Raw genomic sequence first — 13,746 nt, 5'->3', positions numbered from 1 at the left:
TGATTTGTAAGTATCAATTTTCCTCATGTGTGAGATCTTAATATTACAAAAGGCTATACATTGTGTATTGACAGGCGTTTATGCTGGATCTTGTTGAGCGGGTCTGGCAACCCAGCCACATCGCTACATCCGGTCCATTGACGGCGATCAAAGAATTGTTCAATTCTGAAAGAAGCGTTTGCAAATAAACATCCCAACATTGTTCGAGATAAACAAGGGCCATTTCTAGTCTTTATTCTCCCAAATCCATCGCGAACACACTGCAAATCTCAAAATCCCATCCACAATACGAACAAATGGTTGCCAAAATGCCTGTTATTTTTATTTTTGTGTGTGGGTGTCATCCAAAGTATACAAAAGAAAGAAATTGGAACACAACGCGAACATTTAAGTTTTGAAAACTTATTGTGTGACGCAAAGATTCTGCGTGCTGTCAGGACAATCAACAGTTAAAAGCAAAACTATAAGGACAAAATCGGCTGCAAAATACAAGTCAAATGATAGAAAATATTCTTAATGGTCGACGCTGAGAGCGATATTGTGAGACTCTAGTGGCACAAAACGCGCTGATAACGGTGTTTGTTTTGTGTGAAAACAATTGGTGGCAACATAAGATGGCCGCTCTTTGGCTTCATCCGCCAGCGCACCAATAGGAAATCTCTTCATTTGTTATGTCGACTCTGCTCGGCTAGCATTGCCTTCAACTTCCGCAAACGGTATGATTAATTTGGAGACGTTTCCACCCTGAACTGAGCTGAACTTTCGCGTCGTTGCCGGATCAATCGAGTCAAGTTATTTTAAAAGACCATTCCACAGATATCTTTGTTTGGACGTCTTTGTGATCTCAAAGACCTCGCCTGTGGGCCATAAAGCGGACTTCAAATGGGTACGAGACAGAGCTCCGATTCCGTCACTTCGATTCAGACTCCATCATTCCACCCTGCCATGTCAAAGGTAGGTTTTGACTCAATGTACACAGTTTACACTAAACGTCGAAACTGTTGTTTTCGGGCCTCTTGTGTCGATGTTAATTGGGAATAATGTGCGTTGTATTCTCGTCCAGGATTGTTGCACTTTTACATAACGTGTTGATCAATACAACATGGTGTTGATTCTTCGTGTAGCTACAAATGTGTTTTAGAGTGATTCCTTTTCTTTTCACTGGGCATACATTTCAACTGAGGGCAGACATTGTGGCACAGCTCAAGATTTGACGCCGAACTGAATTGTAAAGAATTAAAATACGAAAAATGTTGCTGCGAGTTGTGGGATGGGCACAATTGAAATAAACAGGAAATGGAATGCATTTCAAGAAGTCATGGAAAATGTGCAGTACCTACATCGTGACAAATGTGGCAGTTATTCATTCAAGAAATGTTTACACGAGATGAGTAAACACTCCCGAATTGTCGTTAAATACTTACGTCATCCAAATTATGAAGAAATACTGGTAAATGTCAATCAAAATCCCATATGTTATATCATAGAAATTATTCTTCAAAATAGACAGTTTGCCTCCATCACAATGTTGCGCACCTTGGTAGTCAGTTTTTTCATGTGGATAAAGTTCATCATAATCACATGCATTTGTTGGCGTCTTCATGTGTTTAAGTTTGAGACTATTTAAATCTGAGTTTCCAATTTTTGACTGCTCTTTTGGACACATGGCATTAAATTTGACTTAATCAGAATAGTCATCATAGTAGTTGGCCATGAGGTTAACTCATTCACTGCCAGATGTGCAAAAAGTGTCCATTCCAGTGCCAGGGTTTTTGTCATTATCACTTGAATTGCAGGACTCTCAGAATATTGAATTTTCAGACTACATAAACATTCAATACTGCATTAGAAACCCCAGGATATCTTCTTTCATCAGGAAAAAAGTTAATTCCTAAATTATATGGGTCTTATATGAGCTTATATGGGTCTTATATGAGCTTAAAATGAGGGTGGATGTCCAAAATACAATGCCATATTGGTTTATATAGCGCTTTCGGTCATGGCGCTCTGCATCATATGAATTCCCGAATAAAGTCAGGAATGGCAGTGAATGAGTGAGCGCTGGTTCTTTGGTTCTCTCTCTCTTACCTCACTCTCTCTTCTTCCTCTTCTCATCAGGTCTCCGTTCCTATGGAGGTCCTGGAAGAGATCTTCTTGAATCTTCCCCCTCAGCAGGTGGTTCTGATTTGCCGGTTAGTGTGCCGTCAATGGAAAGCCATTGCTGACAGCCAGTCTTTATGGAGAGACAGATGCAGGAGAGAAGGCCATCACCTGCTCAATGCTTCTCGAGTTCCCCAAGACTGGCGCTCATTTTACTTCTTGTGTAAGAAGAAACGGAATCTTCTCAAGAACCCACGAGGAGAAGGTTGGGAAAGAAGACAGACCCATGTTTATCGGCCGCGTTCCACTTTTTCATCACGGCTTGACTTTTTTTGTCATTCCAGATAAAATGAGAGGTTGGCAGATACTGGAGAACAATGGTGACCACTGGAAAGTAGAGAATGTCTTGGTGGCGCATCCCAATGAAGACATTAAGAGCAACTTTGTTACTTCATATGGGTAAGTGAAAAAATAGGGCAATGTCATTCATGCTCCTTCACATCGCCGTTTTGTGTGATGTTTTTTTTTTTTTCAGCATGTGCAGCAAATCCCAGCTGATTGAATTGGAGTCCGAAGGTTATAATGCATCATTTATGGATCACATACAGCCAAACATCAGAATATCCGACTGGTGAGGGGAAATGTGCAAAGGTCCTCTTGGTTTATCGATGAAAAGGTTTCTTCAGCTGTCATCTGTACTCCTTTGACATTTCGCTCCCCTCATCCAAAAAGCTTAGTCAGCAAACTAAACTTGTGCTGGTAGCTCAGGCCCTATATATATATATATATATATATATATATATATATATATATATATATATATATATATATATATATATATATATATATATATATATATATATATATATCCCTAATGGACAAACCTCGCTGTCGTCAAATAAGTTTGCGAGCTTTTAGGTGTATATGTACTGCAGATTGAGGCCCACTAGCATTATCCCTGCGATGTTGATAAAGTCATATTTTTCTTGGTTTAGTGAACAGAACATAATGATTTCAATTAGCTTACCCCACAGGGGAAGATTGTTTTTAACAACTCACCTACCAAATGTGAATGATTCCAAAACTTGACAAGTTTTGTTGTAGGTACGCCCCTCGGTGGGACTGCGGCTGTCAATACAAGATCCGTGTGGAGCTGCTGAATCAAAAGAAGAAGCCAATTCAGACCTTTTCCCCTGAGGAGATTTTTTTTGAACAGTGGAATGATGGCAACTGGAAACAGGTATGACGTCTTGATGAGTCAGCAGGGACGAAAATACAGTGGAAGACTGTCAGATATATTCGTTCGGACACTGAACACGGGAAGATTGTCTTTTACTGCCGGTAGGGGACGTAGCCTTTCATGACCGATGCCCAACTTTTGCAGCCCTCTGCCAAGCTATTTATTAAGAGTACGTATATGCAAATTTAAAGGACAACCGACGTCTCCGGACATGTTGTGTCCATAATTTGTAAAATGGCTTCAAATGACTTCTACTGAGCGTATTTTACAAAGATTCCACCGCATAAAGCTATATTTTACGTTTTAAGACTCGCGCTGAATATTCAGGGAGTCTTGTTTTTGAGTTGGCGACGAGTCCGTACGTGATGTCACTAAAGGACCGCCCTTGACCGTAAAAAAGACGCATTGTAGCGGTCCTGCCATCACGTCAATGTATTTTGCTGTACCTGTTTGGTCTGGGGACCTTGTGTTGCACCCAAAAGCCGCCAGGAGGCCAGAAGAGGGCGTCCAAGCTCCATATAAGGAATTTAATCGATTGCAAACATGTATGCTTTCCTCTTCAGAATTATTTGAATCATATTCATAACTGAATGTGTAACAAGAAAGCATATTCTCAGAATCTGAAGCCATTGTTTTGATTCTCGAGCAATGCAAGACGTCTTGGCGTGACGTCACGAACTGGGGGCGGGACTTTCTGAAAATGCCAATTCGCAGCTCAAGTTTTTGCAGATTTTGGGCACTTTAAGTGATTTTTATTGGTGTTTTGCATTTGACTAAAAATATCATACTGCGTGTTTTGGGTATTTTAGATGCTATAAAACGTTTTTCTGGTGTCAGTTAAAAAAAAAAAAGTAACGTCGGTTGTCCTTTTAGTAATACATTAGTAAAACATAGTCTTCTTGATTTGAATACCACGCCCCTGGACGTCCCAAGCACCAAAAATTATAAAACAACAGAACGTAGACATTTTCATTGGTTGTCCTTTCCATGAACTGAACAATTTATAACCTGGCTAATGAGCTCTTCCCGAGTTTACCAAGTATTAAATTAGTCCAAGGCCAGATCTCTTACATGAAAATGACAGTTTGACAGGCGGTGTCTGTTCACCTCAGATTGACCCCAGATTTTCTATGCTTCCATTGTGGACCTTGTAATCATGAAACTTTTAAATATGGTAACTTATATTCTATCTATTCTCTATCAACGACTCAAAGGGAATTAAAAAACATTTCTTTTTCCAGATAACACATGTATTCCAGAACTATGGGCCAAATGTCAGATATGTCCGCTTTGTCCATGGTGGCAAGGACACACAGTTTTGGGCCGGATGGTATGGAATTCGACTGACGGAGAGTTGCGTCGAGATCTGTCCTGCAACTGAAACATAGTTCCATGGTCTTCACCAAATGAGACATGTCAGCAAAGTTCCAGGACTGGTGTCACAACAGATACATTTCAAAAAGAGCTGCTTCTTGGCCTCCAACTGTCAGGGAATCTGTGATCAATCGAGAATTAGGTGCCTTGCCACAACTCTCGCAAGGTTGACTCTCGCAAGGGTGTCTCTGTTAATGGCCTTTTTGAGCTTTTGGCCTTCCTGAAAAAGGAAAGCTTGTCTTTGAAATCTCCTACTTGTGACACAAGTGCTGCAGTCTTTCGAATATGTGCTTCCCTCCTGCCTTTTGCATTATATTGCACTATTTTTGCAAAATGTCACAATCTGAGCATTTGTCATTTTGCAAATTGCATTTTTTTTTTTTTTGTTGTTGTCAAGAGTTAAATGACTATTTTCTGGAATATAAGACGCACCTTAACGTAATGACATATTTAAAAACCTTTTCTACCTTTATCTGCACCGCATGATAAAAGGGCACCTTCAATTAATGACATTTTAAAACGTTTTCCATACATAAGGCGCACCGGAATATGAGGCCCATGGTCAGCTTTTGAAAAACATATTTTCTTTTAGGTGCGCCTTATAGTGCAGAAAATACGGTACTTGTAATGATTCTATGTCTTGAGATATGAGTAGATAAATATTTTATTAATCCCGAAGGAAATTATTCATTATTCTATTGCTTATATTTGCACAAAAATAGCATCGTTATAAATAAAATGCAAATGACAAATCAAATCAGATCACTTTTAAACAAGGTTCAGACAACTACTACTTCCGCATGCCTGAAGGACAAATGAGTCCTTAAGCCTATCCATAAAAAATTTAGCAACCGGGTCATGTGACTTCCCTTCTTTCTCACCGATTCATGCCACAACTGCAGTGTCATCAGAGAACGTCTGCATATGTACTGAGGTTCCCCTCGCCCCCTTTTCCTCCAGCCGACAATCAGCAGGTGGGGAGTGTGGAAGCCCCCGCAGCTCCGTTAGTGACTCCCTCATGACTAATCGGCGAAAAAAAGCACCACTTGTGTGTTAATCTACGTTAACGCCAAACGGAAGTACATTACTGCGACATATATATGAAGAACCGGTGGTTCCGTAAATTCCGTAAATACATTTATCACTATGGTCCCATATTGAATTCCAGTTACCTGTACACTTGTTGGAATTGTTTAATGGCATTTCTCTTCTTTTTCTAGAGTGGAAACATAATTAGAGATTACATGTTTTGAGTTACCAGTGTGGTCACAGAATTTGTATGTCAAGGCACAGCTGTATTATATGCAATTAGTTGTAAAGCTTGCTCAATGAGTGGAACTTAACAGCAATGGTCAGTGGTTCCTAAACCTTTTGAATTTTTCATCCATTTGTTTGTTGTTCTGGTTTGGTCAAGCGACCCATTTATTCCCAGCTTTGGACAAATCCAAGGCATTTTGCAGAATGACAGACAGTGAACAAAATGGCCACATCCTGTTGTGATGAGACAAAATCTAATTATCTGACTTCACAAGGCCAGAACAGCTGTGTGAATGCCGGTCACAGCAATTAGCCGTGTTGGCAGGGCCAGGGCGCCAATTTACCTGGTCGGCAGTTTGGAAAGCTTTAATCAATAAATACAGTAAGAAGCTCCCCAGCTTACGAACGAGATACGTTCTGACCGTTCGTTCTTAAGGTGATTTTGTTCGTAAATTGCTTCCGTGCTATATTTTGTATGGAGTGTATTTTTAAGTCAAACACTGAATGGGGAAGTATAAAACACAGACTCTCCAACAGTCGTAAAATAAATTCACACTTACTGTAGTACAACGATATAGTATATCCTTGGGTCTTTTGTAAGCCATTGCTGAAGCTGCCATTACTTTTTGGAATGCATGGCGTCTCCCCCACAGCGTCAACTGGGAAGAGAAATGTCCTCAAAATTTTCCTCATCTCTACGCAACCAATCGTAAGCGAGCTCGGCGGATCTGGGACTGAACTCATTGGCAGCAGAGTCGGGCGCTGATTGGTCAGCCTTGGTGTCCGTCGCGTAAATATCCAATCGCTGAAATCTGTTTGTGCGTGCTCGAAGCACAGTAGCGGGCAAACGCAAACGAGCTCGGTCGGAAGAAGGCACGCAATACAAAATCTAACTTACAAGCATCTCTGCCCAAACATTTTTCGACATACAGTACAGGCAAAAATGTTCGTATGTAACGTTTTGTCGTCACTCGAATGTTCGTAAGATGGGGCGCGTCTGTCCTGTTTACTAAGACATGGAGAAAGTTCGCAGATTGAAACGTGCAATGTCCCCACCACCTTGTCCCCAAGCCCTCATTTTGACAAAATTTTCATTCCAGTCCTGTTTGACAGCGGTCTAGGTTTAGTTCTGTCACTTGTCTTGTTGAAAACAAGCAAAAACAAAACAAAATTGTGTTGAATGTTATAAATTCTTGGAATGATTCTTCTGTTGGGTTGATAATTTTTTGTTTACTCACGAAAAGCAAACCGATCGAATGTGCAATGCTTGTTTTGCTAACAGTTGCTATGTATCTACTCTTGCTGAAAATAAATTGTTGGTTGATAATCTGTCAATTGTCCATGTGACATGTTTGTATAAACCCTGCTTTTAACCTTGACTAAAAAGACACACAATCAGAATCAAAGTCTCTTGAAATACTGGTTTTATTGTGATGTGATCACAAGGAAAATACAGTACAGCTTGTTGTTAATTGAATAGGATAAAAATCAAAAAGAAACCCATAAACACTTTCGGCATAACTGGAACTTCTCTCTTAAATTGTGTCAATGTTGCACACAGAACAGATAAGTTATGAATTATTCTCACCCTATGTACAAAAATCAATCAACGAATATGGTGAATGATAAATGCCAACATTGCTATGTGTGGCATTTAAAAACCTTCACCGGATCTGGAATGAAGAGAGACTGACCATGTTTTGAGTGCCACATTGCGCCGTTATCTGATGGAATGAAGCCGCGCGATGGCCACCTTGAAAAAAAGTGTACGTTGCCCTCAGTCTCCGCATCTTTTCAAGTGAAATGTCAGCGATTGTCTTTGGAATTCCAGACAACATTTTCTGTGTTAAGCAAGCAAATAACTGCTCTTCAGTGCAAAACTGATTTCAGCATTTGAATCGTGCATGCATAAATATTGTATGATCAAAGTCTCGGCTGTCATCTACACACGTCCTCTACCTTGTTGATATACAGCGATACCTCGGTTTACGAACCCCTTGGCTTAAGAATTTACAGTTTACGAACATTAAATATATGAAAATTTCGGTGGAGGTTACAGACAGAGAGTGAAGCTATTCTCCAAAAAATAAAATGGCAGCAGTCATTTTTTGTCCTCTATTCACTGCCCCCAGTCTTCAGTTAAAGCCATGTGATTGGTCAAGAACACAACAGTGAGAGGAGGTGGTTTAAACATTAAAGAGACAGGCAGATGACAGTTAGACGACAAAGAGTGGCAAAATGGATAGAAAACAGCGACGTTTGGACTTGTTTCAACTTTGATAGTTCAAAGGCAGAGTGTAGACTGCAAGGTTAATATTCATCAATCAGGGTCCACAAATAACCAGCACAAGCCATCTGTACACTTGATACAAAAAGATATCAACCCAGCTAAACAGAAAACAATTGATGAGGAAGAAGGTAAAATTAGAAAATAATTAGTTCCTCGTCAAGTGTTTAATGCTGATGAAACTGGCCACTCCATTCCATCAACAACCATCACAAAGGTAAATAAAACGACTTTTATACAGTATATTTCTTTAATTATAATACCATAGCACATTTATTATTCATAAAATAAGTCCTTTGCTCCCCCCAACCTGAGAGCAGGGACCAATTATAGCAGAATCAGAGAATCACCGCCACGTCTGGACAGTAGGGATGGATATATATATATATATATATATATATATATATATATATATATATATATATATATATATATATATATATATATATATATATATATATATATATATATATATATATATATATAGTAAAGTTTCGTTATATCGATATCGGATATATCGATAGTCCCGGTTATATCGATATTATTTCTATGCACGCACGGAGAAAATTACATGCAAACAGGGTCGGATATATCGATAGTCCCGGTTATATCGATATTTTTTCGGACTCCCTTGAATATCGATATAATGAGGCTTTACTGTATATATATATATATATATATATATATATATATATATATATATATATATATATATATATATATATATATATATATATATATATATATATAGGGCTGAAACTACCAGTAAGACTTTAGTTCGCTGAAGAAGCATCTTGGATAAGAAGCGAAACATCCGACACCTTCAAAGAAGTACAGATGACGGCTGAAGAAACCTTTTCATCGATGGACCACTCCTGTACGACTGAGAGCCTACACAGACGTATTCATAAGATAAGATATATTTTGTGTACTGTAGTTTTAAGGCTTAAAAAATTAGAAAGTGGAAAATTATGTTTGATGGGGACCTGGGAACGGATTATTCTCATTTTAATGGTTTCCTATGGGAAATTACTTTTTGGGATACATACTTTTCGCCTTACACACTCTGTCTGGGAACCAATTAAGTTTGTAAGCCAAGGTATCACTGTATTAAGGGAAATTGTCAGGGTGTTTTAGAAGTATGAAGTCGGCAATCGATTCTTATCAGCAACCACACTATGTATATTTCATGATTGTTCAACTTGTGCTTATTCGTGCGCCGCTCACCGAGGAAGTGGCACATTGATGAACGGCTGAGGGCAAACTTAAAGCAGAACGCACATACGCCTTTTCTTAGGTTCGGGGGGCTCCAGGGCAGCCAGTATTGCCTCATCAAACACATTCTTTAATCCTTTCTGTGGAAACAAAAAGTCGGGTTCAAAGAAAGACAATGCGAGCTAGCATCCAATGGCAAAAAAAGCAAGTGGAACGGAGCTGCAGCGAGGAAATGCATTTTTTTGCTTTATTCAAAGCACATGAAACATGATTGAGAGAAAAGCAGAGGAAGGGTGGGGGGGGGACCAAACTCAGTCGAGGAGGAGGTAAATGTTCCTGACACTGGCAACAATAATCATGCTCACGCATGCGGGCAAATTGAAGTGATGTTCATTTGGCACTCGTCTTCTATCAGGCAGCCTGTGTAAGTGTGATTAGAGGCAGTTGAACAGGAGGACAAAACGCTCCCCGACAACTCTTCGTCTCGGACGTTGCAAAGACGACAATGTTAACTTTGCTTTTCTTGACAATGACAAAAGCAGCGGAAGATTTGCGAGGCAAAGCGAGAAGTCGGCAGACATCAGAATAAGCAGCATTTTCGCTTTCTTTGAGTTTCAGGAGGCTCTAAAGCAGCTAGGATAGCCTCATCAAATACGTTCTTCAGCCCCCGCTAAAGGAAGGAAAGAGAGAGACAGAACCAGGAAGAAAGACAAAGGTACAAGACGGACTCAGTTTGAAGGAGTTAAAATGCGATGTGCCACACGTCATGACTTACCTGTGTGAGGGCCGAGCACTCGACATACTTGACCGCCTTGAGGTCACGGGCCAGTTTCTCAGCTGTCTCCGGCGTGATCGGCTTCTGTTTGTTCTTAGCTAACTTCTCCACTGTGGAGGGATCATCGCGCAGGTCGATCTGAGTTCCTACCAACAGGAATGGCGTCTTGGGACAGTGGTGAGTGATTTCTGGAACCCACTAGAAGAGATCAAAAAAACGCATCCATCTTTAGTGTCTTCACAAACCCAATCAGGAAGTTTACACGCTTACCATTGCACTCACATATTGCTGTTACTTGACACCCTGCAGGTGGTTAACATTTGTAAGTCGCTAAGATGCTCATATGGATGATCATCTCGCTGTCTGACTACTTTTCCACACACCCTTTCTCTGATTGCATACATAGTTCGTTTTCGAGTGGAGTACTTTTGCTATTATGGGACCGAAAAAGACCCCACCACAGGCTAGTGTTAAGACGAAGAGGACACAAAAGAAAATTACGGTCAAGCAGAAGAAGGAGATCATTGAAAAACATGAACGAGGTGTGCGTTTGTGTGACTTTGCATCCCAGTACCTGTATGCTAAGTCGACCATTGCTACATGTGGCTAAGGGTGTTTCTGTGTTGTCTAAGCAACGGTCTCAGGCAATAGAAGAGGTTGAAAAACCACTGTTGATTTGGATTAACGAAAAGAAGCTAGCAGTGGAAAGTGTGTGAGGGTATTATCCCCAAGAATGCACGGCAACCTCACTCGGATATCATCAAGAGGCAACTACATCAACGACCATCACAAAGGTAAATAAAACGACTTAACAACACAGTCCAGTTTATTTCTTTAATTACAATACAATAGCACATTTATTATACATAAAATAACATATTTTGTGTAGTTTTAAGGCTTATTTATTGGAAGATTATGATTTATGGGGACCTGGAAACGGATTATTCTCATTTTTAATGGTCTCCTATGGGAAATTAATGTTTGGAAGACACACTTTTTGCCTTCCACAAACTTTCTGGGAACCAATTAAATTCGTAAGCAGAACAGTGGCTGGAAAATGCAGCAAACCTACAGCCTCCAAAAGGCAGCGGAATGCTCTACGTCACATAATGTCCAAAAAGCATGATCGGATGCTTGCCAACATGCAATTGTATATGTATGTCCTAATACTCTCATACTCTGAAAATATGACAATTTTATTCACATATCATAACGTTGTCCCCTTCTGGTTAATTCCTGGAGAACATGCATTGAGTCCCTCAGCCACACAAACAAACTTGACCGATGGTCATTAAAAGCGATATGCACACATCTGCATGGCCAAATCATACTCTAAGAATATTAGAACCAAAGTCGCAGCATTGTGACTTTATAGACGGTCTTTATCGGTTGCCTGTGGAACAAAACCACTCACCTTTTCTTTGACATTTTCAAAGGAAGACGGCGAAACCACAGAGAAGCAGACCAGGAAGACGTCCGTCTGTGGGTAGCTTAGTGGTCGTAACCTGTCATAATCCTCCTGACCTGTGAGGCGATGATGCAAAAAGTCAAGCGGACACTGGGAAAGCAAGCACACAACTGCATACGACCTTACTTACCCGCTGTGTCAAATAAACCAAGGGTGTACGGTTCACCGCCGATCATAACAGTTACTGCATAGTTGTCAAACACCTGGGTGGAAAAAAAATACATTTTGATTTTTCTTTGATGACGTAATGTTTAAATTCCGTTGCCAATTTTGTTCTGGTTATCATTTCAACACCACATTATTTCTCTGAGATAGATAAAAACTGGGAAGTCTTTATGAAAAGTCCAATCATGTATGGACTAAGTCAGGCCTGAGGATTTCGGAGATTCACAGTAACCGTTTTTCACCCGAAACAGCCCAAGGTCAACTAATTTGCTCTGCGCCATACAACTTTGGTGTCAACATATTTCATTGGACCAATTTCTAGACTACTGTACTTTGTCATTTAGACCAGAGGTCCCCAACCCCCGGGCCGCGGACCGGTACTGGTCCGTGGGTCATTAGGTATCGGGCCGCGCAGAAAGAATAAATAATTTACATAAAATTAAAAATGACCAGATTACATCCGACTATGACTTACTCTTGACGCATGTCAAAACGCTTGTCGAGGTCACGTGATACATACCGCTAAAATTATTCCACCGTAAGATAGCAAAATGTGTAAAAAAACAAATGTCTTTGTAAAGTCCGGTCCGTGAAAATATTGTCTGACATTAAACCGGTCCGTGGCGCAAAAAAGTTTGGGGACCACTGATTTAGACGACAGGGCCGCATCAGCATGTTAACACTTTTTAGAGGTTGGTTGAATGTGGATGGCTGTTGGTATGATTTGACCATAGCCCAAATCCACATTTTAGCATGTGTGCACGCTATATAGTGTCCTATTGTGTAATCTGGCATTCGGACAACCCTGAAGCATCCAAGGTGTTTCCCCAGTCGGCACAGATGAGAAAGTAACATTGCAGAAACTGGTGGTCACTTGGCTCGGGGTGCGTCTGCCATGAGTTGTGTGTCACATCAAGATGAGGGGAAAAAAGCATTAAAAAAATCACTCACTGTTGGTACGTATTCAGAAGGGAATTTGTTAGTGGTGTATGAAATGAGGAGACAGGTTTTGCCCACTGCTCCATCGCCCACCACCACACATTTGATGGTCTGCATCGCACTTTCTTGTCTTCGGGCTGCCTGCAATCCGAATAAATGGAAAATATTCAATGTTATTTTCAAAAAAGGCAACCAAAGAAAGCACTTGTTAGATTCAACACGTACAAAAAGTGTGGCCGGATATTTGACAATCTTTGGTGCTTAACATGTTAAACACAACTATCCTTCAAGTCTGCTGATCAAAATAAAGTATTATAGCCGCGTCCAGTAGTAATTAAAGGAAACACTGCGAAATGTATCAAATTGGAAAGAGAGACCACAGAAAAAAAAGGAAAAAGGGGTCTCCTTGCGCAGAGTTAGCTGTTTGGGTTACTAGCTTAGCAAAAGGCCGAGCAGCCGTGGCTGAGTTTGTGCGATTCGGCAAGAGATGGAGGCAAGGCTGCTTTTTTGGAAGCTGAGCCCGACCGACGCAGCACTCTGTGTTCGCCCGGCCGAACTCACCTGTGGCGGTTCAAAAGCCCGACGCTAACGTTGGCTTAGTTTAGCCGAGAGGAAAGCGGGCGTTGGCAGCGAGCGGACTGGTCGCTTTCACTTGGGTTTCCTGGCTCTGCAGCTCCACTGGACAAAATACGAGCGGATGTGAAGAGTGCGCTAGCAAAACGCAAGACATGGCTGTTTAAAACCAACCATTGTGTTATCTTTTAGTAGCTTTTGTGTGACTTCCCTTGCCCATAATCGATCTTTTTCGTATGTTTAAGGTAGTGGTTGGTTGAACGAGTTGGAGTTGTTGTTGAGCTTATATTTTGAAAGGGTATGTCACTCATGTTCATGTGCTCCACTTGCGCCTTGACCACGTGGATGCTTCG

General features: G+C 40.6%; 2 protein-coding genes across 3 annotated transcripts; one reads left to right on the top strand and one right to left on the bottom strand.

Moving 5' to 3' along the window:
* Nucleotides 1-682: 682 nt before the first annotated feature.
* Nucleotides 683-7,300, top strand: LOC148902869 (F-box only protein 6-like). The gene is made up of 6 exons (XM_088992375.1): nucleotides 683-954; nucleotides 2,119-2,365; nucleotides 2,445-2,559; nucleotides 2,636-2,731; nucleotides 3,205-3,340; nucleotides 4,582-7,300. Exons 1-6 carry the CDS (start codon nucleotides 883-885, stop codon nucleotides 4,726-4,728), a joined length of 813 nt encoding a protein of 270 aa, XP_088848501.1. The 5' UTR covers nucleotides 683-882; the 3' UTR covers nucleotides 4,729-7,300.
* A 1,680-nt stretch (nucleotides 7,301-8,980) lies between these two features.
* Nucleotides 8,981-13,675, bottom strand: LOC148902868 (cell division control protein 42 homolog). 2 transcript variants are annotated; one of them, XM_088992387.1, is made up of 6 exons: nucleotides 13,382-13,668; nucleotides 12,833-12,961; nucleotides 11,847-11,919; nucleotides 11,663-11,772; nucleotides 10,249-10,446; nucleotides 8,981-9,613 (listed from the first exon to the last, which is right to left on the bottom strand). In XM_088992387.1, the coding sequence occupies exons 2-6, from the start codon at nucleotides 12,935-12,937 to the stop codon at nucleotides 9,524-9,526; spliced, it is 576 nt and encodes a 191-aa protein (XP_088848513.1). In that variant the 5' UTR covers nucleotides 12,938-12,961; nucleotides 13,382-13,668; the 3' UTR covers nucleotides 8,981-9,523. The 2 variants fall into 2 exon arrangements, with proteins under 2 accessions (XP_088848513.1, XP_088848521.1); XM_088992395.1 differs by lacking the exon at nucleotides 8,981-9,613 and adding an exon at nucleotides 9,621-10,143 and having other exon boundaries at nucleotides 13,382-13,675.
* Nucleotides 13,676-13,746: the final 71 nt, after the last annotated feature.

Source organism: Hippocampus bargibanti, linkage group LG01 (genome assembly GCF_051943395.1).
Source record: "Hippocampus bargibanti isolate YZ-2025 linkage group LG01, ASM5194339v1, whole genome shotgun sequence".
In the NCBI taxonomy this organism is placed as follows: domain Eukaryota; kingdom Metazoa; phylum Chordata; class Actinopteri; order Syngnathiformes; family Syngnathidae; genus Hippocampus; species Hippocampus bargibanti.
This window is presented reverse-complemented; position numbering and strand designations above follow the sequence as displayed.